Below are 26708 nucleotides of genomic sequence, written 5' to 3'. Positions count from 1 at the left end.
CCTTAGAAGCATTGCAAGGTTTTGAGGCAGCAGCAGTAGTAGTGAGAACTTTTTCAAGAAGAGTTTTTAATCACTTCCAGCTTTTTTCAGTCCAACATATAGCTTAAGAAGGGTAGTGCTTCTTCCTTTTATATGCATTTTTCACAGAATTGCTGTTGATTCTGTCTTGGAGGATTACTCTTTCCAAGGCTACCACACTCATAGGAGATTTCTCCATGTGATTGGCAAAACAGACAGGAAAGTGGCAACCTTGAAGTATCAACAGGACTCGGGGGTAAAGGTGAAGTACGGGCAGCCCTGATGCTGATGTTATATCCCATCTGACGCTGAGGGCTGCAGAAATGCTGAGGTTCTAAACCAGAACTGCTGAATTGTATTGATTTTTTTTCCTGTTGTTGCAGCTCGACACTTTGAACGTTCCACTATAAGAAGCAGATCTTTTAAAAAAATAAACAAGGCATTCAGTGTTCTTCGGAGGACAAAAAGTGGAAGTGCTGTTTCCAACCAGACTGACCGGGAAAGGGAGGCTGTTGGAAACTCTGCTACTGGAGAGGAAGGTAATGTTTTATTCATCTTGTGTTATCACTTAAAATGGGGTAGAGGGGTCCTATCCACATGGGAATTGGATATCCATGACTGTGTGCCTTTCATGTGGTGGGCTGTGTGTGATTAAAACAAACAAACCAGAAGACACAATCTTTCCTTATTTTCTTCTCTCGAAATATGCTCCCGACTGGCAGGCAAGAATATTGTTGAAGTGTGTGGGACCTCACGTAGGGCTGTTCTGGTAACAGCCTGCAAGCTATAGCCAGCCCAGTATCTAGCCCACGGGATGTGGGATCTGGGCATCTGGGATCTATTACTGAAGCTGTCATTGATTTGCTCTGTAATTTTGTTCAAGTCTCTTCATCGGCATGTGCCTGTCCCTCTAAAGCAAATGGGTCTCAATAATCATACTTTAGAAGAACTTAATGAGTTTTGGCTAATGTTTATGAAGCACTGGAAATTCCCAGCGGGAGGATGGTATGAAAGTGCAAAGTACTGTAATTATTCCAGCATTTCTGTGGGCTCCTTTATTACCTCAGCCAGGCAGGTGATGAGGTAAGAATGCTCTGCTCTTAAACAGCAGGGAGAGGCAAGTTTGTCTGATGTATGTCAGGGATGAGGGGTCTGGCAGGCAGTAACACTTATCATTTGGCATTCTCAAAGCAATAAGCAAATGTTACTACTCAGTTTGGACCATAATTATGAAACCAACAATGGCATTCATGCATCAAGAGGAAGTGATGATGGAGTGGGAATCAATGTCTTAATCAAGGTCCTCACTCATCTTATTATTCCTTTGCTTGATGCCTCAGCACCTCATGTTTCTTCCCAGATCAAATGTTCTGGATGCAGGCTTTAAGAATACAAAATATCCAACTTCTTTTTGCTCTGTATTCAAGTTCTCATTGAAACACACACAAAGCAAGCACAAAAGGCTGCCAAATGCGACTTTCAGGTGCCATTGTGATGCCATTGTGAATAGTGGTGAATCGGAGAACCATGTTCAATATTCTGCTTTATTTGCTCATTCCTTCAGGAGAGTTTCACTACATTAGTGTATCCTTGGTACTTACTCTGCTACTTCACATACTTACTGATAGAGCTGAAATAAAACCTGATAATTCAAAATTGTGAATCTTTTCCATAAAAGGGGTGTGAATATACTCCTTGACCTGGAAACATACTGAATAATTTTACTGTTTTTAAAATATTTTTAATAACTCTTATTATTAAATTAATATTTTATTATTTTCCCAAGTAAAATTTTGCAAGTAAGTTGTTTATATCTCTGTTTGAGCAGGCAGACAAATTTCTCATTCCATAGCAGCTCCTTAATTCACTGTGAGCAAAGGCTTGCCTTTTTTTAGAATGAGTGAAATTCTCCATGCCTCAAGTTTATCTTTTTCAAAAGACATCTCTTCAGGATGAAATACAGACCACTTTCTACCTAGACATATAGCTGACATTACTAATAGTTCTACTGAAATCTTGGCTTCATGTCCAGAGTGCAAATAATCTGGGTGTCAAGAGCACCTCTGCAGTAGCCCAATGCATTCCAGATGTTAGCAGAAGTTGGCAGAAAGGTGTGAAGATGGCACTGGCCTTTACATTTCCGGCAAATGAAAAGAATTGCTGTCTCTATAATGGATGTATGATGGAAATCACTCCAGGGCCCCACTGACAGTGTCAGGATTGTCATTCTGTCCCTGGCTCTGCTTGTGGTTTCATTCCTCTGCACCCAGCACGCCTGTAAACTTCCAAATGTATTCTGCTGCACTGGAAAAACCAGGTAGGCATATAATTACTTAATAAGCAGTTACTCTTAAGTATGAGATCACAGAAGCTGGGTACCTAAATTACTTTATTAATTACATTTGCAAAGAATGCATTTTGATTGCACAGTTCTGGAATTTGATCTTTTAAAAAATGCGAGCAAGTAACTTGAAGCAATACAAATACAACTTGAACAAAGATTTCTATTCAGTCATTTGCAACAGGTGCTTTGTGTATGGCAACTCAAATGCTTTCTCTGCTTCTTCTCCTTGGAAGAAGAAATGAAAGTACTTTTTGTAGCAGTTGTCATCATCCTGCCAGCTGGGGGCTGGTCTTCTTCTCCAGTTCTGTGTATTTTCTTCTTTTATTTACTTTTTTAAAACCTCAGCTGCTCTGAGCAGTCTGCAGCTAGAATTCTGACTGGAGCTGTTGGTCAGTCTTTAGGGATAGCTGCTGTATGCACTGCCCTGTGCTCACTAAAAGTCTTGCCTATTGAAGAAAAGGGATCCCTGCATGCGTGTCTTACCATTGACACACCACTCTCCTGGGTATGGAGGTGCTCCTGTGGGGGTGAATAAGGTGGCTTCTGACTTCAGAGGTCGCCATACCCAGTGGGAAAGCTGCTGCTGCTTTGCCCAGAGTTTCACAGGTTTATGTCTCGGACCATCTAAGAACACAACTCAGCTGTGGCTCATTGCCCCAGGAGATCAGACAGCACCTCACCATCTCTCTAGTAACCACTTTCCTCACCAGGTTTAGTCAGTTCATGAGCAGAATAAAGCTGAGACTATACCAGCCTCACAGTGAGCACAGAGTGATATAAGCCCCTTCCTGCTGATAACCTCTTCTTGATAAAGGAGTGGTAAGACCATCTGGCAAAGCTCAATGTATAATTCATCTGACTCCAGTTTTCAGAATACGCCCATCCTAATTGACATGTCTCTGTTTTATCTGTGTTTTGCCTGTATTTTGAGAATGAACACCATAACATATATTAGCCATCAGCACCCCTTCATGCAGAGTGTGTAGGTGCCTTTAATCTGAAGCTGTTATGTTTGTTCAGCCAGTGCTCAGTTGCAATGACTGTGAGGGTACAAGACAAAACAATAGCTTCTTATGAGGGAGAAAAAGGCATTCAAATTCTTCTTGAGGCTGAATCTAGTAGTGGTTTTGGAAAATTATTTAACACCCAGGGACATTGCAAAATGTATAGTATCAAATGTTCTTCTGTTATAATTACAGCAGAGAAATAGTCACAGTCTAATGCTATCTTATACCTGGAGCTGGTATATCCTGAACTGTGGAGATTTCTTCCCAATTTATGTTTATATCCTGTGGTTTGATTTGTTTAAACAATAATACATGTGTTCATTTTGGATTTAAATGATTCAGGATTTTTTTCTCTGTTTTGTGGCATTTTCTTTAGGGAATTGTTAAATGCCCAAACCAAAGAAAATGTTGGAGGTGAATGAAAGGTACAAACACTAATGTGAAAGCATTCTGGGGGAAGAAGCTGTTAAGATTTTCTCATTTTTAATACTTTTTTATTTGTAAAATCCCATTCAAAGAAATATTTGTTTGTAGGCAGCACCCAAGCTTGTGATATTTGTCTGACAGCAATTTCATTAACAGCATTTACAGCTACAAATAATTTTCCAGGTCTGAAGTAGAAATTTAGTAGAGTTTCTTTCTGAGATGTGAGGGAAGGTGACAGGGACGTGCTTACAGCACTGATGCATTTAAGATGTAATATCTTCTGACTAGATCTACTAGTGTAAATGACCTTGACAATCTACTTAAATGATAAAATATCCCCAAGCAAAGCCTGCTCCAGCTTTGCTATGCTTATTTGTATCACTGTGCTCTTAGTTTGGCTTTACACCTTCAATTCAGTTCCAAGAAAGACTATAAATATATATACTCTTTACTCAAAGTGATCTGCAAGTGCAAGTTGTAAACCAGCTAATGTTTCAGGAGCAAAGAATTTCCAGATAGAATTGAAAAAACTTCCATACAGTTTTAGAGTAAAAGAGGTGTGTTTTTTTACTTCCAAAATATTCATTGATTTCATTTTGCAGTCAAGCCCTTGAAAAAGAAATTTAATTTAGGATTGCTTGAGGATGGCAAACGTTTTTCAAAGTCAAACTCAGTCTAATAGTGGATGTGGTTCCACCATCTGTTATTGCTTTGCAGCAGTCAAGACCAAGTCATCCCCAGCAGGCACTGGCAGAACCACTAACAGGCTTCCCTCTTGTACTGTTCAGTGTGAATCCTGTTATATTTATGAGAGATTTATATACACATACATATAGATGATAGATGATAGATAGATAGATAGATAGATAGATAGATAGATAGATAGATAGATAGATAGATACTATAAATACTTCATTGTTTGGAAAAGCACATGAAGAAAAAGAAGGCAAGTGAAACACAGATGGTATCAATGCCTTATCAAAAATGCCTTTTCGTGGCATTAAGGCTCTCTGTGTACAGAAAAAAAGTGGCTTATCCAGCCCCAGGACAAGACAGTGCAACCCAACTTCTGTCTCAGGAAGGCTGCACCCCGCAGAAATCCCACACTGTTTTTCTCAGATTTGATCCAGTTGCCATTCTGATTTCCCAAAACAGCTGTTACAGAACTGGTTCAAAGTACTGTGCTCTGGAGCTATGAGTCAGGCAATTTCCCAAAGAAAGAGATTGTCTCTGTAGCATTTCCTCTACTGCAGACTGATAAATTTGCCTGCTGTAAACAGGAGTCACAACTCTTTCGAGACACAGTCAACCCAGCAGCAGTTTAATTTTAGCTATTTTGGGACTGCTTTGGTGAGAAGAATGTCCAGAAACAAGAAGAGATATAAGAACTGGCATCACCTTCTACCTGCCCCTCCACTGGACAAGCATCACTGGAGAATTAATGGAGGAATTAAATCAAAATGATGGCAAACCTTCAGAGAATGGCATGATAAATGAAAATCTATTGGGAAGGAAAATTTGCAGAATAAAGTTCCCCCACCAGCACAAGGGCATGTGACACTCACAGACACATGAATTTTCCAAGGCTAGGTTATACAAGCCTGATTTAAATTCTGGTGTCCAGATGCTGGGAAGCATGAGTGTGCGCTCCTGCAGATGCTCCTATTTGTGGGGGTGAGCTGGCACTTTAGTCAGGCTGTCTGGTCTAAAGGAGGCCTTGCAACCACAGATACAAGTTTGTTTACAGTGACCTTTGATTAATCTGGACTCAAGAGCTGCAACAAACATTGCACATTGTCACGCTGAACCCTGGGAATGAAGGCAGAAGCTACCCTTGTGGCAGCACGGTTGGAAGGAGCATGGTACGCACAGAAATCAGCAGAGACCTGAGCACTGAAGGAATGCTACCATTAAACATGATGAACTATGGGGAAAAAATAGTAAGCATGCTTAAAATTTTGTAGTACTCTGTCATGGCCACTATACTAAGGAATCCTCAGTGTCCCACATTGTGCCAGATAAGTGGAGTTCACTGTGCAAAGCTGGTCTCTCCTATGTTGTTACCATAAAGTAACGTGTGAAAATAATGATAAAATTGCACACTAACATTAAGAAAATACTGCTTGAGAAAAAAGCTGACACAATCTTTCTGAATGCAGGTGACATTTTATTATATTGACAGATTCAGAATGCTCCCTACAACCCCCCGTGACAAAAACACAACACTCTGTGGGAAAACCTCGAAGAATCACCAAAAACAAGACAGAAAGTTTCCTTCTTTCTAGATTCAGCAACTCTTCGATATTTAAGGACTGGAAATATAAAATGGTAAAGAAAGGTATGCAATGCTCCTGGGTTTTCCTTCTCTGGAAAACCTGACCAAAGAAAATGGAGAATTTTCAATAAGGGTGTAAGGGCTGGAAAATGTGAAAAAAGATATTCCAGCCTCACAACAGAACAAATACATATTTATTTATTTATTTATTTATTTATTTATGAAAGGTACAAGCCCTCAACTCAGTTGGAGTTCCTTCAGTTGGGCTCCTGAGGCCCCAGTCATTGTATAAAACCATGGGCTGAAACAGGGTCTACCTTTTCTGGTTATGGTCTATACATTAAAAATTCAATTTGAAGACATTGCTTTCTAGGCATGGCATCATCTCGAAATACACATGGTAAGTTTTGATCAAACTGCTCAGTGTATACAGACTTTTTGGCGAAAAAGCAAATATGAATTTTCTTATCTTAAAAAAGTGTATTTGTGTACGTTTTATATTTAGATTGCCACACAACTTAGTTTATCAAAATAGGCATTGGCCTTTTACTTCCAACCACCTAGATAACTGATAATACAAATGTCCATGTAGATGTCTGGGATGAGGAGAAGAGGCAAGCCTTCAATGAAGACAGCAGAAATTAATGTCTCATAGAGGTGTTAATTTGGTTGCTCAGCCCATCTGAGGAGAAAACTTTTGTGTTTACTATATGTATTTGATAAAGAACACAAATCAAATGAAGACAGGAAGGCAATACAGCCTGCTAACTATGAAAGAGTAGGATTAGAGACTCGCAGACTGTCAAGAAAGACATTTTGGAAATATTTGGGTTGTTGTAGACTGCACATTTCAGAAGGAATTTAGACATTAAAAATACCTCTAAAAGCATCTGCATAAAGTAATATTGAAAGTCTGCCAAGTACCACTGCAAGACTTAACAAACCAGGTTTGTCAAATGGCTTTGTTCAAAATGCAAAGAAACTTATTTATGTTTATATGTTATGTAAAGATATAGATAAGTCCTGTACAAGTGTAGAGATTTGTTCACTGCCACCTTGCCCTGATTTTGCTCTGGGATAATTGCAAGTTGAAATAACATGAGAGTGTCGATAGCTTCTTCAGACCACAATTCTCCACGGACGAGAAATGCAACTGAATAATTCCTTTAGAAGAGTTTTTAGAATGGGCTATGGTAAAATGAACATCAGTGTCAAAAAAGCATAGTTAGTTAGGATGTGAAGTGAGTCATCATAATAGAAATAGGTCTATTGTAGCACTGTTTTGGTAGTCTTCAATGTATATCAATTTATTTGCATGCAGGGAAGATCTAGGTGTCCTGATTTTAATTTGTATTTTTACCCATAACTACCCTTATAGTCATACTGAGGATGTGAAATGTGCATACTTATTCTGATGCAGGAATCAGCCCGTTGGTGATTTTTGAGCAGTATTTTTATTGTCTGACTTTAAGCACCCCACTGAGATGCCAGAGTTAATTGCCTCTTTTCTTACACAGCAGTGGAGAGCATTTGGCACCTCCAGGGGTGATCTAGCATGGGAATCACTCTTTTTGGGTGCCTGTGCACTGCAAAGGCAGTCAGAGCAAGTAGATCACCAAATTGTGCATTTGAGACCTGGATTTAGATCAAGTGAATCCACCCTTCAGGCTGGAGAGAACTGAGCAAATCACAAGCTGAGCAAATAGCATTTAGAAAACAGAAGAGCATGGGAGAAATGAAGTACCTTCCATTGCTGAGACACTCAAGTTGCCTGCAAACTTGAAGTAAATATGTATTAGCACAGAAATTGATATTACAAGGATAAATGCTTGAGTTTTAGGCTGGTCAGTGAATAGTTGAGTATTAAGTTAGTGAAGTCTGTGTAGTTACCTAGACAGACTTTTGTTGCCTGTCAAGTCTGTGTAAAACCACAGAGTCGAAGTCTGTGCTGGTAGGTGCTTTTTACAGACATGGAGGAGGACAGCTTCCCACCCTGAAGAGCATATGATCAAAGAAGTGGTAAGGGACGCAACATGGTGTTTCTCAATATTTTTTTCCTGTTCTTTCTTTCCCCTTGCTCTCTCTCAAAAGGTTTTGGTTCCTCACTGGTTTGTTGCCTATTAGTTTTGTAGTTGCAAATATTTATTCTATCTCAGATTCTTGTCTATTAAGCTTCATTTTATGCTGAATCACTACTCATTAACACTCACTGTACTTTCATTTCTAAAATAGGCTATTGAAAAAATATTAGCAGTTCATTTTTTGACTTACAGGTTTGTCATATAACCACTGGATTGGACTCACAGGCAAAAAGTTTAAATGCTTTCTCTCAGCTTTGGGGGTTTCAAAATAATTGAATTCTGCTAGGCTTGTGCTGGAAAATTCACTGCTGCTTTTACTTCAACTTCGCTCACTGCTGAATATGGAGTAAAATATTGAATTTACTTAGAAGGAAAGAAATTATTAGTGACATGCTGTGATATCAGACATGCCAGTTGAAAAGTAGGGTTTTGAAGATGACACTCTTATCCAGGGCATAATAAATTCGGAAAGGATCCCTGCCCACCATTAGTCTCTCCTCCCCACAGCCAGATTGCCAGGGCCAGCAGAGATCTTTCCCTCCAGGTACTATGAGCATACTGTGGTTTTAATAGACACATTGCAGTAAGAGCCTCTCATTCCTACTTCTGAGAGCTCAAGCAGTGAGGAAAGGAGAGGGGTCTGGTAAGAAAACTCCTGTGCACTTTAGTTTGTAAAAAAAATGTTGTCTTTCTGGTAGCTAAAGATAAATAAATGGATGTCACAAGATAAGAGCCCAGTCCTCCACCGTTGCACCAAAAAAGGAGAAAACAGGGTAACCTGTGAGATAGGGTTTACAACCCAGCACAGCAGGGATGGGTGTTTGTTGAGGTGCCCATGCCCATCTGTTCTATGGCCAGCAAAAAACTGTGGCCTGGTTCTGAGGTGTCTCTGGTGACTCGAAATGTATTTTATTCCCTTAAAATATTGGCATGTATAACTGTAAATACATTTCATCTGTCAAGATTTCATCAAAGGTTTAAGGGTGTATTTTGTGGGAGAAAAAGGAAGTTTGAATATATTAATAGTAAAAAGATCCCTCCAAGTCTATTCAGCAAGCTTACCTATGCTTTCCTTCCCACTTGGTATAAATCACATCCATGCATAAAACCTAGCTTTACTAACTGGCAGGTACTTGAAGTTGTGCAGTGCATGTTTCAACAAAGCAAAGCTGTGTTGTCAAATAAATACCTTACAATATGAATTTCCAGGTTTTCCCAGGTTGTATCACCTGATTCCAGACGGGGAAATTACCTGCATCAAGATCAGCCGTACCGATCCCCATGAAAATCTGGCCATTAGGATTGTGGGAGGCAGTGAGACTCCTTTGGTTCACATTATTATACAGCATATTTATCGAGATGGGGTAATTGCCAGAGATGGAAGGTTGCTGCCTGGAGACATGATACTAAAGGTACAGTACTGTGGAGGTATGAGATAAAAATATCCTGATGGAGATAAAAATATCCTGATGAAGAATAAGATAGTTTAAGTCAATCATGATGAGATTTGTAGTGTTGCATGCAGAAAGACATCCTAAAGTTCAGAGCACCACCTGTAAGGCACTATGATTTCCTAGCTTTTGCTGACCCCAGTGGTAGCTGAGGACACTTGAGGCATGCCAAGGCTGTGCCATGTCTTCTGCTTTTTGTCAGACAGACTTGGCCAAAGGGATTTCCCAGGATCATGATGTGGGCATATTTCACTCTAGCACTGAATGAAAATGCTTCTGATGGTGGGTCCTGGAGAGGCTGGATAAGCATCCATCACCCAGCTATGTGTCTCAGAGAGCCTTTTTGTCCTGGTGCCAGCACAGAGCAGCAAAGTTAATGGCACCACTAAGACAAAGCTGCTCCTGCAGGGCGCATCCAAAGTGCACAATGAAGCTGTGACTGAAGGGCCCAGCCTAGCTCTTCCCAGCTGTGGCAGACTGCCCAGGGTGTACCAAGGATTCCTGTGAATTTCAGCCCCATCCTGGTGCAGTTCATGCTGTTTGTGGTACCCAAGGTAGCAACTTAAAGTTAGTTGAGTTGTGTCTCTTTGGGTGCAGTCGTCCCCACCAGACTGCAGCAGAGCAGCCCCTTCATGCCCACATAGGCAATCTATAAAAGCAAACACCAGCCAAATGCTTTTGTCCACGCTGGGGAGAATTTCTCTTACATTTTTGAGACGTTTCTTAATATTTAAATAGTTCAACCTGTGCAGTGTAAAGCTACATGGAAATAACTTGTCTGATTCAGGTTTTCTAGCCAGCGATGAAATACAATCTTTGTATTCCAACTGGTTTTCATTTAGCAGTATAAAGTGCAATGCCTAGTCACTCTTTCACATATGAATATGATGGGATTGACTGGAAACTCCTTTTCCTCTTTCTTTTCCTCAGACAAATTTAAATAGTGGTAGTTATACAGTTTTACTGTTATCCAAATTAAATCTTACCTGGAAAACACTGAGGAAAAAAGGAAAGTCTGATTCTCTGGTGTGGTAAATCAGAATAATTGTTAGTAAATATCCAGGGCATTTAAACTTATACTTGAGGCTCTTTCCTTCTTTGTCATTAGAGATTCATTAGTGAAGAATTTTTATTTTTTTTAATGTACCTAGAACAGCTGGGAGATAAAGAAAAAAAAAAGCAGCCAGAAAACAGTGGGAGTAAAAGGAAAAGCTGGCAAGGCAATTTGAAATCAGAAGCCTGTGGAATAAAACTGAGATATATGAAAGGATACTGAAGCTTGGGAAAGAGCAATAAGAAAGATGAAAACTAACATGTATGTCTGGAGACTATCAGGGAGAAAGGGAAAGAAGAAGGGCAGAAACTGTCTGTGCAGCGCATCCTTTCCTTGGGGGGAAGCTTGTTCTGCACAGCAAACTTGGCCTCCTGTGTGACACAGTTTGAAACAGCACATGTCACTTCATATGAAGACATCTGTGTAAATAGATCTGCTCTCCTCAGTGCCAGCTCAGAACAGACTGTCTTTCTGCTGCTGATTTACACTTCTCTCTTCCAGGTAAATGGCATGGACATCAAAAATGTGCCTCACAACTATGCCCTGTCGATCCTGAAGCAGCCCTGCCACGTGCTCCGACTGACGGTGCTCCGAGAGCAGAGGTACCGATGCCGGAACAGTGGACTTTCCCTCGATGCTCACTGCAATAGGGATGACAGCTTCCACGTTGTGCTAAACAAGAGCAGCCCAGATGAGCAGCTGGGAATAAAGCTGGTCCGCAAGGCCGACGAGCCAGGGGTATTTATTTTCAACTTGCTGGAAGGTGGCATGGCTGCCCGTGATGGACAGCTGCAGGAGAATGACCGGGTGCTGGCCATCAATGGGCACGACCATCGCTACGGCAGTCCAGAGAGCGCAGCCCAGCTGATACAGGTTTGTCACCCCCACTTTAACCACGGGGTTTGAGCTGTGCCAAAAACAAACAGTGTTTTTTCACCATCCATTGCACAGCAGGGGCCAAACACTGAGTGTGTGTATTGGGAAGAGAGAATGAGTCAAGGTTAGATGGGAATTTACTCCTCTGGAAGCACCTTGGTTTTACTGTGGGGAGGAGTGTGAACGTGGGTATGGAGACTCACAGAGGTGCCTGCTACCGTTAGGTTTTGGAATGTATAGGTCATCTATACATATAGAGATATCTATATATGTATAGATATCTATATAGTATATATATCTATATACTCTGATCACCACTGGAGTGATGCCAGCTGCCAGAAGGTGTGCCAGCCTGCACCCTGGCAGCACGGTTTCCAGCAGAATCCTGACTCCTCTGGCTCAGAAGGAGTCACAGTGCCCTCTGGTTCAGCCACGGAGCAAACCAGAGTAGCCTAAGGCAATGGATGGCATGTTTCAGGATGAACACCACCCTCCCACACTCAATGATTTCCCGTGGATGAGGTTTACAACTGAAGGTGGCCCACATCTTACAGATATTTTTTACCTAAATTCAGTATGTAGAAATCCAGATGTTTTGGAAAAATGTATCTATAGTTGTAGTTTTTATTAATCTCTGTTTAGAGTCATGTGTAATACTAAATGGGTGCTAACACAGACAAAAAAAACCCCAAAAACTCATGCCTTTCTCAGCTACAAAATTGGTCAGCATCTGCCTAATTTTCCCTCCAGAACCAATCTGGGGTTTTTGTTTACAGATTATGTTTTTATAAAAATTTAATATGAAAAGAAAAAGCCAAGAATCTTTTGTTGCATTTATCTCGTATCTATAGTCTTGTGCAATTTTGAATTTCATTTGGAGGCATGTAGACTGTTCACATACTGAAGAATTTCATGGGCTTCAATAACAAGATGTCAAATCTGGCCAGCTACTTCTTCTTTCTGACAGTCTTTCTGTTTCAGTCAGAGTGAAACAAATAGTCAAATCCATGCATTTCTTTTTTTTTTTTTTTTGGAAAGGATTCCTCTGTTAGCATAGATTTACAGTTGGTTGTAGACAACTTTCATTGTGAAGTTTATAAGAAAATGTCATCTCCTTACATAATGTCAGTTGTTGAAATTCTGGTCCAGCATCTTTCTGGATTACCTTATGTAGCTCACTAGCTGGGAACAGAAGGCAGAACGGGGAAGGTTTAAATTCTCTGAGGGCAACAAGTCTGGAATTAAAAATTTTCTTAAAAACTATTATTCTTGAAACAGTTCTTTATGGCTACAAAACAAGGTATCAGTGCTTCATAAGCAAAAAAAAACATGAGATGAAATGGAAAAAATTGCTAACAAGAGTATTCTCACACAAGTGTTTAAAAGTGCAACTAAAGCCCTTACCAGTCTCCAAAGAGTGGATGTTATTTATAACAATGCTTGAAATGTGCACCAGTCCCTGGGAATTTAAATAAGCCCATTAAAGGGAAACTCAGGTTTCCACACAGCCAGGATTACATTGCATTGATGTGAGCTCTATGAATCACATTTGTCTAATGCAAAATTCCTGGAACCTGTGTCTTTATTGTTATGTTTTTCATCAATTATCATTTGCCTTCCTGTCTCCGTGTTATGCCAGAGAAAAAAACTTTTATACTAAAGCCACAACTGTTTTGCATTTGCTTCTTACACGAAAGGTTATTTCATTGTGTCCTCTGATTTCTCAACAGCATCTTTCCTGCCTGTTGAGAGCTCAGCACGTCACTTGCAGTGCATCAAGGTCTTCTAATTTATGGTGGTGAAAGCTACGAGTACACCATCAGTTTCTCTAAAAGCAAAACAGTCACTAAAAGGTGTAGTGGCTTGTTAAACCAAGCACAGCTGGAAGACTGTCAGATTTCTGTGTAATCTGATAATTTTTGACTATTAAATAATGAATAATTGAGACAAATCTGATTCTTGAGGCCTATAGAAACTATACACTAGCATATGTGAAGCAGTTGCTAATCTGTAGATTAGATGTCTGTCTGTTTATAAGATCTAAGGTCTGTCACAAGCACTGAAGAAAATGTGTGAGTGCTAATTAGGAACATGCACACATCATAACACTTGGGAATTTGCTGCCTCCTGTATGCCACATCATCTTAAGCCGTGGCCTTGCGTCAGAAGTGGCACTTTTAGTCTAAATAATGAGGCATTCCACATCTGTTTTCCATGAGAGTGACAAGGAAAGGAGCAAGGTAACAGATATAGGGTGCTCAGGTGAGCACATCAAGCCAAGCTCCATGGGCTGAGTCATACTTTACTGACCCCAGATGTTCACCTTCCTCCTCACCTCCTTCCCCCACCACAGTTCAGAGAGGCTGCAAGGAGCAGATGAGCAGCTCTTCTTCCCAACAACTGCCTCTGACAAGCAGGTTGGGATGTGGCAATGAAGGCTTCATTTGCCTTGACTGTAGCAGATTTTAATTCTAGTATGTTGTTTCAGCTCTTACTTGCACTTGGTATCACAGCTAACCTCCTTCCTTTAATTTTCACTTCAGCTTGAAATCCATGGAAAGAAGTGTGGGAAAAGCCACTGGTAAGAGGGAGGGAGAGATCAGAATGAATCAGTGATAAATAATCTGATCAGTAGAAACATTAATGGGTTTTCATATATATGTAAATACAAAAGCTGTTCTTGTTGTTTGGATAACTTTCTAAACCCCCCCCCCCGACTTCTGAGAAACTACTCAGCTTGACTGGCCTGTAGACAAATGTGCCATTGCATCAGAGACTCTTGTTGAACTTTTGCTAGTCGTTCTATGAGAATTAATCATATTTTACAACCTTTCTGTAAATAACCAGCTTTGAGGCTTACCATGTGGCAGCAGACAAATTTCAAAAAGAAGTTGTGTTAAGTTGAAGCTGTTCGTTTTAGAGAAAACTGAATTTTCATAGGGCCACATGACCTTGGGAGGTTTAATCTCACATTGTTCAGTTCCACCTCAGTCATATTACAAACTAGGGACCAGGGTGGTTTCCTTTCTCCCAACGTAGAGAATTCTGCTTTTTTCGTCGACCGGACTCCATGAATTAATGTTCCATAAAACCAGATCTGTTAAAAATGGCTAGAAAGTTACTTTGAAATATGTGTGTATGCACCAAATGATATATTATGAAGCTGAGAAGATTTGAGTTTCTAGTCAAAAAAATAGCATCCCCCAAGATACTGGGAAAGTAACAAAGACACGCACATTTTTTACTTCAGTGAAAATAGCATGTCTTGAACGTGTGTATTTCAAGGTTGAAGTTGGAGGTTTAGGAGAGGTAGGTTGCTTTTTTGAATTAAAATGACATTTTTCCAAAGCCTTTTTTAATTCTTAGCTACAGCTATTAAATTCAGCTCCAGAAAGGACAAACCAAGCTATAAAAACAAAATTCCCAGAAGCTTCCTCTGGCTTCTGTTAATTGTCTGTGGGAGATTTGATTTCAATAGTGCAACTGGATCTGGGTTTGGTTTTCAGCCGCTTTTTCAGTGCCAGCTTTCCTTGGAGCTTCTCCCCAGTGAACAGGGCACATCACTGTGACAGCAGGAGAGCCAGCACGTCTGCTGCCCCCGGGGCTGTGGTACCAACAAGCATTGCAGCTGCAGCCCCAGATCTCCAGATGTGTTTGTGGGGGCTTCACACTCAATACTGAGCAGTTCCTCCAGGACAACCTGAGAGCAAGAAGGCAGGAGTCCCTCTGCAGACTGGTCATTAAGAGCCATTCCTTCCTGGCACAACAGCAAGGTCTTTAGCTTAGAGAGAAGGAGATTAGAGGATTAATGTTTGCATCTTCTGAGTATGTTTCTATGGCACTGAGGTTATTTCTAGACTGTTCTTCATTTCAGTTCAGTATACTGGTTTATGGCAGGCATCTATGATTTATCCAAGTAAACCCCACTCCCTCTCAGCTTTATCTTTGTAGCACCGTTGTCATGAACAGATTCATATGAGCCTCAGTGAAGGGCAAATGAAGCCATTTTCTTCTAAGGAAACAGTGCTGATTCAATAAGACAAAAAAAAAAAAAGAAAAACACAACAACTCAACCCATCTGTACACAGAATTAACACTAATATCAGGTACACACACTGAGCCTCTTAAAAATAATGAACAAATGTTGTCTCAGTAGAAGCATTGCGGCATCTCTCAGGCACACAAATATTCTGACTGCATTGTGAAAAAAAAGCCTAGAAGTTCTTTGATCCTGGGCTATTTGCTTTCCTCCTAGAGTGAGAGTTTGAGCTACTTTCCCATCCTAACTCCATTGCCCTGCGTGCTTGCTTATGCCCACCCTCTAGCTCTGTGTACCGTTGCACAAAATAAAATCGTTTCTCTTCCTTTCTTTAAGCTTCCTTACATTTGTCATGCTCATTGCATGCAGGTGGACTTAATTATGTTGTTTATTCCCCACTTTCACTGGGCAAGGTGTAAGCACATACCCGACTTCAGGTCCATTTTTCAGCTTTCCCATCCATTCGGCAGCCACAGCTTTGGTTGTCTGTCTCTCTACCATGGCAGGCAAGTTGCTGCTTTGCAGTGGTTTACACAAGTATAGGTAAGACTTGATCAGCACTCACTGTGGTGGATCACTGCTTCCAGGCAAATTTGGGGCAGGTAATGTTAACACCAAATTTTCAAGAGAAATATTAAGTAGCTACCAGTAAACTTTTATGAACATCGTTGACCTGAACTAATGCTACTGCTTTATCTCATAGTAACCTCATTAATGGGAAATCCAACCAACATTTAAGTGTTTCCTGCATTTCACAGACACTCTGGGGCTGAGGTGCAGGGGTTTGATGCTCTGGGGCTGTGAGATTCACACCGTGCCTCCTCCCGCAGGCCAGCGAGAAGCAGGTTCACTTCGTGGTGTCGCGGCAGACCAGGCAGCAGCCCCCCGACCTCCTGCAGGAGACGGGCTGGAGTTACAGCTCTGGCAGCTCCCAGCCTTGTCCCGCCGACAGAAACAACCCCGGCAAGGTGAGGGCTCTTGTGTGGTTTTCCTGCCGTCCGTGGGACAGGGGAGTGGGAGGGCAGCTAGTGCTTCATGTCTCAGGGTGTTACCTCTGGCTTCTGTCACCAGAAAAGGCACGTCTTGGCAATGGAAACACTAAAGCTGCGCTGCTCGTCATTTATCCACTGGTAGTGCCCTGACTCTGCCTGGCATGGGCAGGGAAAGAGAAGGCAATGGGCAGTGCTGGGGCAGGTGCTGATGTGCACACAGTATCCTGGCCACGGCCACAGGTCTGACCAGTAGTGTGAGCTAGCAGAGGAAAATGTGTTCCAACAAAAAGAAAAGTTTTCCTAAATTTTCTCCATCTGTAGCATAGTCTTCAGACAAAAAAACTTTCGTATGCTGGCCTGAAAGATTCCCATAAGCTACTTGAAAATTACGGTCATTATTAGGCTGTTTCTCATTTATTAAAATGCCCTTGCAGGAACTGAATTTGTTTATTTCACTAAATTTGAAGTCACATATCTGGCTAATTTACATTAATCACCCTGAGTGTCACCACTTATGCAAAGCCATGCAAGCTTGACCCTGGTCACTGGTGCCAGGGCTGTATCAGGGAGGTGTGCTGGCAGGGCTTAAGTTCATCCTGCTTGATGGATAGCCAGTTGTGTCCTTAAAGGAACCTCTGGACCAAATATCAGGTGCATAGCTGTCAGCCATGCGGCAAGTCTAGATCTGGAGTTTACAGATGTTAAAATATACCCATTTTTGCAGGTCTTTTAAAACTACATTATTCAGTGTTTTTATGTGTTAAAAATACTAGTGTATATATTTATCTATTTTTAGTTTTCCTTATCCACAAATTCACAATCACAGCTCTCGTTAGGTGGGATCAGATTAGCAGGACTTAGAGCAGGAAGCAGTGTTCAGTAGCTACTACCAACTAGCAAGTAGTGCCCAGCCAATTCTGCATCTGCAAGGCATTACTTTCTAATGAAACAATGATTTCCTTAGGAAGGTATGTGTAGGACAGCAATTAGCTTGTGTTGCTACTGTATGCTTCCTAAGGAAGATCCAAACACCTGCTAACTCTACCATATTGGTCTGAGCAATTAATTGATAGCACATGGGATTGTTTGGGAACATGACTTGTGTCTCCCTGCCCTGAGACCCTCATTTTATTTTTCTGTACCAAGAGGTGTTGGATGGGAGCTCTTGTAAGTCCAGCAATATTTTGGGAAGCTGCAAGATTGAAGGCACAATGTTGGCTTTGTAATAGTCCTTTAAAGACTAATGAGTAAGTGCTGTAAAGACTAATGAATCATCTCTTGTGGGATAGGCTGCAGTTTTTAGGAGGATTTTCAGTTTTCCACAAGAGATGAGTACTGCATAAGCACATGAGTGGGTGTACTGCTGTGGGCTTCTGTCCAATGCCACCATTTGGGCACTTTCCAGGAAAGATCACAGCCAAAAAAGAAAATTCGGAACTGTTCCTACCGCCCTTCAGCTTTGTGTGTATGTAGTAGAGAGCTTCTATTAGAGAAAATGCTCTGGCAATAGATCAGCAGATCACTACAGCCAGTAGACACAATGAGCTTTGGGCACTGCAGACTTTTGGTCCAATACAAATATTTCTGGAGTGTTAGTTGCCCTTTTATAGGGCATGACAATGTCAGTTTAAATATTTCATATTTTGCTGAAGGTTGAACTGAACCTAATTTGCAATTCAAGATCTTTAGACTGGCTTTGAAAGATTTAAGAAGTGTTATTTATTTTAAATAGGCATTAGTGCAGGAATAATGCTTGCAAGCCTAGGGCCTGCATAGTGACCAAATGCAGCACATGCTCCTTCCCAAAACCAAGGTAATGCTTGTTGTCTGGACCTCACCCTCAGGGGAGTCTCCTATGTGTGTGTGGTTTGATGAATCTGCTACCTACTGTCATCAGTGGGTTTGCTTTATTATGTGTGATTAACAGAGGATTGCTAGCTGCTTTGAATTCTGGTTAATTTAAAGGTGTTTTTTGTCCCCTGAGCTTACTGTGGAAGGTGATATTAGATGGTCAGGAATGCTGTCTTGGAGGGAAACTGCTCTCACTGTAGAGCATGTGTGTATACATGGGCTGAAATCTGCTCTCAACCCTTGGCTGTATTCTGCACCAAGAGTACACTCTAGTTTCCTGCAGCCATCTGGCTTGTGCAGTGGCTCAGGAACCACTTTGGGCCAAGTTGTTGGCTTCAGGACAGCCAACCTCCATCTGTATGGCAAGAGGAGGTGCCTCTCTTTCAGGCCAGTGACTACCAGCCATGTTGCTTGCAAGGTTCTGGACAAAAAGAGGATGATCTCTTGTGGCCATGTCCTTCTCTGGTGGCAGTGCTGCCAGGTGTATGGTGTGCCAGGAGACTGGTCCTGCCCAGGTTCTCCTGGGTCTGTTTTCCTCTATACGGAGATAGGGGAAGCACTGCCCAAACTGTTCTGGCTGGATTCAGAAAAGGGATGTCACAAACACTTTATTGTGCAACTGAGGTTGTGGAGCCAGGCTGTAATGCATAAACAGGCCCAATTCAATTCCTTTGAAGTCACTGGGACCTTTGCCATTAATTAAATAGCACTTGTTTTTAATTGGAACTGTTTTGTTACTCCTTTCAAATGAATTGTCTAGTGCTTGAAGCAAAGGAAATGTTGCTGGAGCAGGCAATGTTTCCTGACCATATGAGCAGGTTAACCTTCAGGTGAAGTACATTTTCCAAACAGACACAGCAATGTTTTTTTTTGCTACAAGACACGTGTCATGGCTTTGATGTTGTGATAATCTGCTGTAAATATTTATTTTTCAGTAAATATACAGGAAAGGAGGAAAAAGTAAAAAAGAGGAGGAGATGAACTGTTATGTTTTTCTTCTCCTGACCTCCAAGGTCACTTCAAAATGACAGAGAAGGACAATTGTTTAGAAGAGAATGCACTGAAATGCAGTCACTGATAAACACTGCCTTTTAACTGGTTTACTTGCTATCGATTATACCTCCAAGCAAGTTATACGTGTGTTTACTAAAAAAGGCTTTACTTTCCTTTCATCATTGCCTTCGTCTCAGTCAAGCCACCCCAAATCCTTTCTGTCTGCAGCCATGTAAAAATGACATGGGAAAGAGTAGCTTCAAAGGAAAATTGGTCCTTTGTGATTCAGCATACAAGTACTGGTATTTCTATAAGTCTTCATTGAAATGTAGCAGGACAATTCATTCCCAAGCGCTACTTTGAAATCTTTCTTTTTGTGCTGATTCCTCAAAAAATAGTGATAAATCAGCTAATGCACTAATGTTTTTGTTGTCTGAGACTGGATGTATGCCGCATAAGTAACATGACAGCTCCCTCACTCAGGGCCACAGATAGAACCCCAATTTCATGCTTTGTTACAAAATCTAAGATGGCAATTTAGTGAAAATTAATAGTGCCCCTATCCCACCTTTCAGGAAGTGACCTTTTCCTGATGGAAAGCCATTCCTTTTCAAGGGAAAAAGGGTATTTTTGCAGAACATGGATGAAGCGTTAAGTTTAATTTGCATGAAGACAGAACTACTATGTTTAAAATATTTATACCTAAAGACAAAGGTGAAAGGTTAAAATTATCTGGATCAGAATGTAAAATTTATCTGGAATGGAACATTTTTCTGAAGGTTTTAAAATCTTCAGAAATTCTTAGGTTTGTTTGCAAGCCCTTCGCCAAATGACTCTGACACAGTGTCTGTGTTCTGCATGGACCAGGCCTAATACATCCAAACAACTGTGTTGTTTGGTTTTCTCCCAGAAACTGAGAGAATTCCTCTTTCCACTGAGCTCTTTGCCTTTTTGTTTCTGGAGCTCTGTGACAGCTACTGTTCATGTGCTCAAGCACGGAGAAATCCTTTGCTAAGCTTCTAGAAGGTCCTGTGTTTTGTTGTCAACGTTGCATCACAGAAGTCTTGATGTGGAGTTGGTTGCACCAAACATACCTTTAAAAAAACCACACAAATCGAAGACATAGTCTGCCCTACTCCCATAAAAAAATTATTGCCATAATCTTCCTTTGTCCCATCATTGTCACTTAAGGAGACGCTGTGGATTCATCTGCTCCACTTTCCGAGCTGCTGGCCCAGGAACCAACGTAAAATGTCTTTGTGACGTGTCAGATTTCTAAGAAGAGATTAATGTGGCTTTAAATGAGTTTTATAGATTATTTTTGCATATTACCGATGTGAGGTCACATTTGTGAATGAGAAGAGTCTTCTAAATATGCATTTGAACTGTATTTAGAAGCGTGCTATTATATATGAGCCTGGAGTGGATGATGCTGTTCCTTCTAGTGGGGCTGGGATAGTCAGGAGCTGATGTCAGGAGCATTGGTTATAAAATACTTAAAGGAAAGCAAAGCAATTAACATTTAAATCCAGTTTTTATTTGCCTTTTGAACACTTCTGTAAGAACTGAGTGCATGGTAAACATGACATTCAGTTCACAGGTGTTGTTGGAGCTTGCATTGCAGTGATTCTCCACCCTGAGGGCACCTGTGTGTTTGTCCTACCCTCACTCATGCACTAGTTATTGCATGGCCAGCTGTGTGTATTTAACTTTTCCTGTTCAGGGGCATACACATATAAGGATGACTGTCCCAAAGTGACCCTTCAAGCATAAGCCCTTAGAGCACCCTGGAAACTGCTGGCTCTTCACTGTAAATGTCCTTTTCCTGAGCAAAACCACTTATTCTTCAAGTGTATTTCCACCCATAACTTATACAGAAACACAGATATCTGGAAGATAAAACAAAATACGTCTCTTCTACTATGTCCCCAATGGTTTCATTCCTCAAACCTAAGAGGACTACTTCTCACTAACTATATCACAGATGACACTCAGACTGCAAGCAGCAAGATAAGCACAGCCTGATAGTCAAAGATATGATGACCACTAGTGATATTATTATCTAGAACTTCACTTTCCTTTAAAATCAAATTCCTTATTTACATTTCAAGAACCTTATTGTATTAGCCTTAGCACTTAAACAACTCTGGCTTTGATGGGAGCAGTGCCTGACTTTGACTTTATTAAAACACAGTTATCTTGATGCTAGCTTTGACTGCAGATGCTTAAACCCCTGAGGCAGTCCTGCCTGCCATCAGGCCAGGTGGCTGGGAAGTGTCTTGGTGTTACTTCCATGAATATTTGTTTTGATAGAAAATGCCAAAGCTGTCAGGGAGGCCACCATTCCCACAACCTGTGTTGGTTGTTGCTATTTTCTTCATTGCAGAGCACCCTTCACACTGTCACCTGCCATGAGAAGGTGGTGGCTGTCCGGAAAGATCACACAGAATCACTGGGAATGACTGTGGCAGGTGGAGCATCTAACCGGGAATGGGATTTGCCTATCTATGTGATAAGTGTGGAACCTGGAGGAGTGATCAGCAGAGACAGCAGGATAAAAACAGGTAAAAAGGGGTGATTTTGAAAGCCTGCTTTAAATCAAGAGCTTCTTTTGAAAACTGAGTGACAATGAAAGAACTTCACATTCTGACATCTTCAGCAATCCTACAGTTTTTGGGATCTGTTGCATCAGAGGGTCTCAAATCAGCTACCAGAAAAGGCATAATATGCAGCAGTAATCATCTCTGTGAAGTAGAATGTAGGAATATTCTGGTAGAAAAAAAGGATAAATAGCTTTCCACCATCTCCTTACTCCTGATACATTCATTGTGCAGCCTTCGTGTATTTTTAAAGTAATTTTTTGTGCTTATTTGTCATTGCATTCATGAATTTGAATGAAATATACAGGAGAAAAATTCCTATTATATAAGAAGCCACATTAGTGCCTCGTGGCTCAACATCCTGTCTGAAAACATTGGCTTCCTAACCCCATTTAGCTACTGGTATAACAGAGTGGTAAAGCTGGTCATTTCTCCCCTTCTGTGTGAATAAGCTTTTAGAGCAAGAGGAAGACTATATTTTATCAGTTGGTTTTACGGGAATAGCTGGGCAGCAGAGGAAAGATGAAACTCTCAGGTTTCAGGATGTTACATCTTCAAGAGCCAAGTCCCTTAGGAGCCTGCATCCAGCAATGACACAGATCACTTACCCTTCATTCCCTATGTTCTCCTTTGGTCCAGTCACCGTCTGGAAGCTGGAGGGAAATCCTGAGTTCGAAGGAGGCGGAGGCACCCAAAAATGGGACAGAATAGCTGCAACCCAGTCAGACCCCATGAACCTGGGTCTCAGTGCCCAGTATTGGCACACATGGGAACCTCCTCTTAGTGTCTGCTCAATGAAACCCATGTGAGAACATGACAACAGGAGCAAAACAGCAGGTTTCCCCTTTCCTCCTGCTGGGAAATGACTGCCTCTCAGTGGGATGCGCTTTCCAAAATATTCATCATGAGGCAGCAGGGAAAACTCAGCCTAGTTAATTTGATAAAATTAGAAACAAATGAATATGTGATCATACAATAGTGCCATAGGCCTCGGATTTAGAGCAGCTCTTAGGCTGTTGTCCTTCTCACTGGGGCCAGACCACAAGAAGAGGTTAATGTTCATATTGCAGTGCCTGGACTTCCAGTGATACATCCCTGCCTCGAGAGGCATCCAGGCCAAGCACACAGGGCACCCAGGACAGCCCTGGCATGGGCGCCTGCTATGAAGGGTAGCAGAGCACTTGACTCTGTGGTTGCTTGCATTACATTAGTGATGCCTTTATTGTTCTTCCTGTAGTAATTGAGGTCATCTTTGCATTTTCCTCTGTATCTGCTGTGCCTGTATTATAAATAAGGCATAGTGAAAGATGGTTCGGCTTCCAGCCATTCAAACAGGCATTAATATGAAAATAATAACATATTATTCCACAAAGCAAAGCAGGAAGAGCCAGTCGGAGTGGCAGTCCTCAGCTAAGGGAGAGCTGGGAGAAAAAACATCATTGAGCTGCTGGGTTTCAAGCTTAGCTTGAGTACAAAGGTTGTTAGCTGGAAGTGGTTCCACAGACCCGGCCCAGTACTAGGCACCAATACCCAAGCTTGTTGGTACACCAGGACCCCAGCTGTTTGTTCAGCTCCAGATGCAGGACGTGACATGGTAAGAAACCAGGACAAATCCTCTGTCCAGCCATGCAAAATTTAGAGGTACAGGAATCTATGCCCTTCCCTCATGCCTGTGGCATGATTACTAGCATATGCTTCACAGCCATGTTAAACGATAGGATTAACAATAAACCTCGTCAGGCAGCCAGTTCTCGGCCGTGGATTTGACTCACTTGTCTGTGGAGGTGGAGAGGGATCCTGGAAACACTTGCAGAGCTTTTTATCATCTGCTTTATTGGTCTCAGGTGACATCCTCCTGAACGTGAACGGCATTGATCTGACAGGAGTCAGCCGGAGTGAGGCTGTCGCCCTGCTGAAGAACACCAACTCCTCAGTGGTGCTCAAAGCCCTGGAGATGAGAGCATGTGAAGCCCAGGAGGAACGGGGTCACCTGCCACCCCCTGAGGACACGCAGGTGACCTCTGAGAGCAGCGAGTGGTCACCATCCTGGGTTATGTGGCTGGGGCTGCCACGGTAAGTCCACAGATTGCAACCTCTTGCTGACGGGGAGTGGGAGGAAAGATTTGTATTTTCTGGCAATTCTTTCTTTTGGCTTGACTCAGTGCACTGACATCTTAATTAAATCCAGGCTCTGACACTGACTGACTCTAAATACCTCCCTTTTGTAAATGGGTACATGTACATGACAAAATAGACATGCAGTTCCCTTTGTGAGGGAGGATAGGATACTGAATTGTTTCAATCTTGTAAATATATCTGACACCTAGGGAGTGAAAGGAAAATTTTGCAGGGATACAGGAGCTTGCTGAACTGGAGTCTAGGCTCAACCACCCTGCAGAAGGCAGAGATACCCCTCCTGCAACACTCAAGCTGCACAGCCCTTCTTAGCCAAATCCAGCTGAATTGTTTGACTTTACCCAGATGTTGCAAAGTTCATGCAGTTGGCCAGTATCTCCAAATCACCTCTTTTAACCCCACCCCCGCCTGAAAGAAGTCCATTTGTCATACACAGGAAGCAGCTGTGTTGTCATTTCAGCAAGGATAATAAGAGCCACACCGCCGGTCGCTAAGCTCTCAGTGTGCGCGGTGTAATACCTACAGCTTCTGCAACATCCCAGAAAGTATGAAATGAGGACGTATGGTGAATCTGTGAATATGCAAAGCTGGGATCACAGAGTTGAAACTGATACCCAGTTTTAAGAAATTAAGCATTTATCTTATGAGTTCCTCTTGACTGTACTCCTAACTCGGGCAGCAGTTCAGTGTCTCTCTTTTACAGGAGGACAGGAAAACATGGTCTGCAGAACAGGTGGGTTTTTCTCTAGGCACAGTTTCAGGAGTCCTCTTCATTTCCTACTCTTGCATAACAGGTTTCCTTCTTTGTAGCTGGAGCCATTTTGAGCTCATTCACCTTGCAACAAGGTCTGCTGTAAGAGTCAGAGGTTTTTCGGGGCTTGGTCTGATGCTAATGACTGTATAACATGTGCTGAAGCACTTCAAGAAGGCAGGCTGTGTGTCACCCACAGGCAAAATGCTTCTCCTCCAGTAGAGAGGATTACATCTTTATATTTGCGAAAGAAAAGCAGCAAAAAAAAATGCAGTAAATGAATGCTCCTTAACTTGCTACCCCAGGCAATGGCAAATTTTCCTCACTCAGTCTCTCTGAAGACAGGCAGGCCCAGGGAGATCCTCATTCATACTAACTTCTTCTGTACTCCTGAGCTTGACCACCATGGTGAAGGGACTAGAGCATGGGCAATGCTCTCAGTGAAGAGACAGCAACAGAATAGAGGCCTTATAGATGCTGCAGTCTGCAGTGCTGAGTCTTGCCTTCTATCACCATCCATTGCTAGATGGACTGAAACAATCTCACCCTGCCTATGCCACCTTCATTGGGCTGTGTAAAAAACCTGAGCTGTCTGGTCTTCATCTTCTACTCACAGCTGCCTGAAAGTCCCCACAGCCTTAGCATGGTAGAGGACATGAAGGACAGAGCTCCACAGGCAGACTTGCACCCAGAGTTCACATCTCAGAGTTCCACTTTGCAATTTGGCAATAAAATGGGTTTTCCCATTTTAGAAACAGTTTCTGAGCTCACTTTAGCCTTCCTGATCTGAAGGCTGCATGTGTGAAGGCATTCCAACTCCTTTTGTCTGAAGGAAAATCAGCCCCAGTGTCAGGAAGGCTGGAGACAAGAGCTCATTGTAACTCTATCCCCAGCTGTGAGGCTGTGCACAGAGCACAGCACGGCTCTTCTCCTTCAAAAGAGACATGGGGACAATGGTATGCTGAGTGGGGACCCTGCTCTGAATATCAGACTAGTGCCTGGGACAGGGACCAATGCACATTAGACGTGACAGTAACAAAGGTGCTCTGTCTTGTTATTAGCAGCTGATTGGCTGAGTAGGGGCACAAGAGGATCAGGTTTGGGATTGCTCACTAGCAATAGGTATTAGCAGAACCTTCAGTCTTCCCCAGCATAAGTGTGCTCACCCACTTATTGTTCTGCTTCTCCAGGGCCCACATCAGATGTCTGAAAGTCCTTCAAGGAGTTCTCTCACAAGGATGTGTATCATATTAACTCACTGTGCTCCAGGTTGAACATTTGACCTTTCTCTGGCTTTCAGTTTGCCTTTTGCAAGGATCACATTTCACTATATCCCAAGATATTGTCAGCAGTCTCATGACATTTTCCAGGCTGTTAGAGAAAATTATGCTCTGTCTAAACAGATGTCTGACAGGTCCATCTTGGAAAAACTGCCCAAAGTGCAGTTATAGGGCAAAATGTTGAAGAATCACCTACTTTAATTAAAACAATTTAGTAGGACTGCTCCAAGATATCAGTAGTATCATGCGAAGTACTTGGGAAGATGGGCAGGAAGGGGCACACCTACATAAGAAAAATTGAATAAATAGAAAAGGCAGTAAAACTGGTAGGCCAGGAACATGCACCATTTTTAAAATGAGGAGGATGGATAGTAGATTATTTAAATTTGTTTGAGAAGGGAAAGATGTTGCTCAAGACAAGCCCTGGCAGTGCAGTATGTGTATCTGTTCACAGCAAGAAAGGTGGGGTGTTCAGAGGCAGCTTGACCTCACAACTTAGAGTGGGATTTCTAGCTCAGGAAACTGAGGAGACAG

At 41.9% G+C, this 26708-nt stretch overlaps 1 protein-coding gene across 2 annotated transcripts in view; it reads left to right on the top strand.

Moving 5' to 3' along the window:
* Positions 1-26708, top strand: part of LNX1 (ligand of numb-protein X 1) — a 64799-nt gene that overhangs the window by 32711 nt on the left and 5380 nt on the right. For both annotated transcript variants that reach the window (XM_062493514.1, XM_062493515.1), the window contains exons 3-8: positions 402-557; positions 9361-9563; positions 11158-11529; positions 16402-16539; positions 21794-21971; positions 23852-24080. In XM_062493514.1, coding sequence (XP_062349498.1) covers positions 402-557; positions 9361-9563; positions 11158-11529; positions 16402-16539; positions 21794-21971; positions 23852-24080 — 1276 coding nt within the window. The remainder of the gene's footprint in view (positions 1-401; positions 558-9360; positions 9564-11157; positions 11530-16401; positions 16540-21793; positions 21972-23851; positions 24081-26708) is intronic.

This window comes from Cinclus cinclus, chromosome 5 (assembly GCF_963662255.1).
Source record: "Cinclus cinclus chromosome 5, bCinCin1.1, whole genome shotgun sequence".
Classification (NCBI taxonomy): Eukaryota; Metazoa; Chordata; class Aves; order Passeriformes; family Cinclidae; genus Cinclus; species Cinclus cinclus.
The sequence above is the reverse complement of the archived record's forward strand: the minus strand, read 5'-3'. Positions and strand labels throughout refer to the sequence as shown.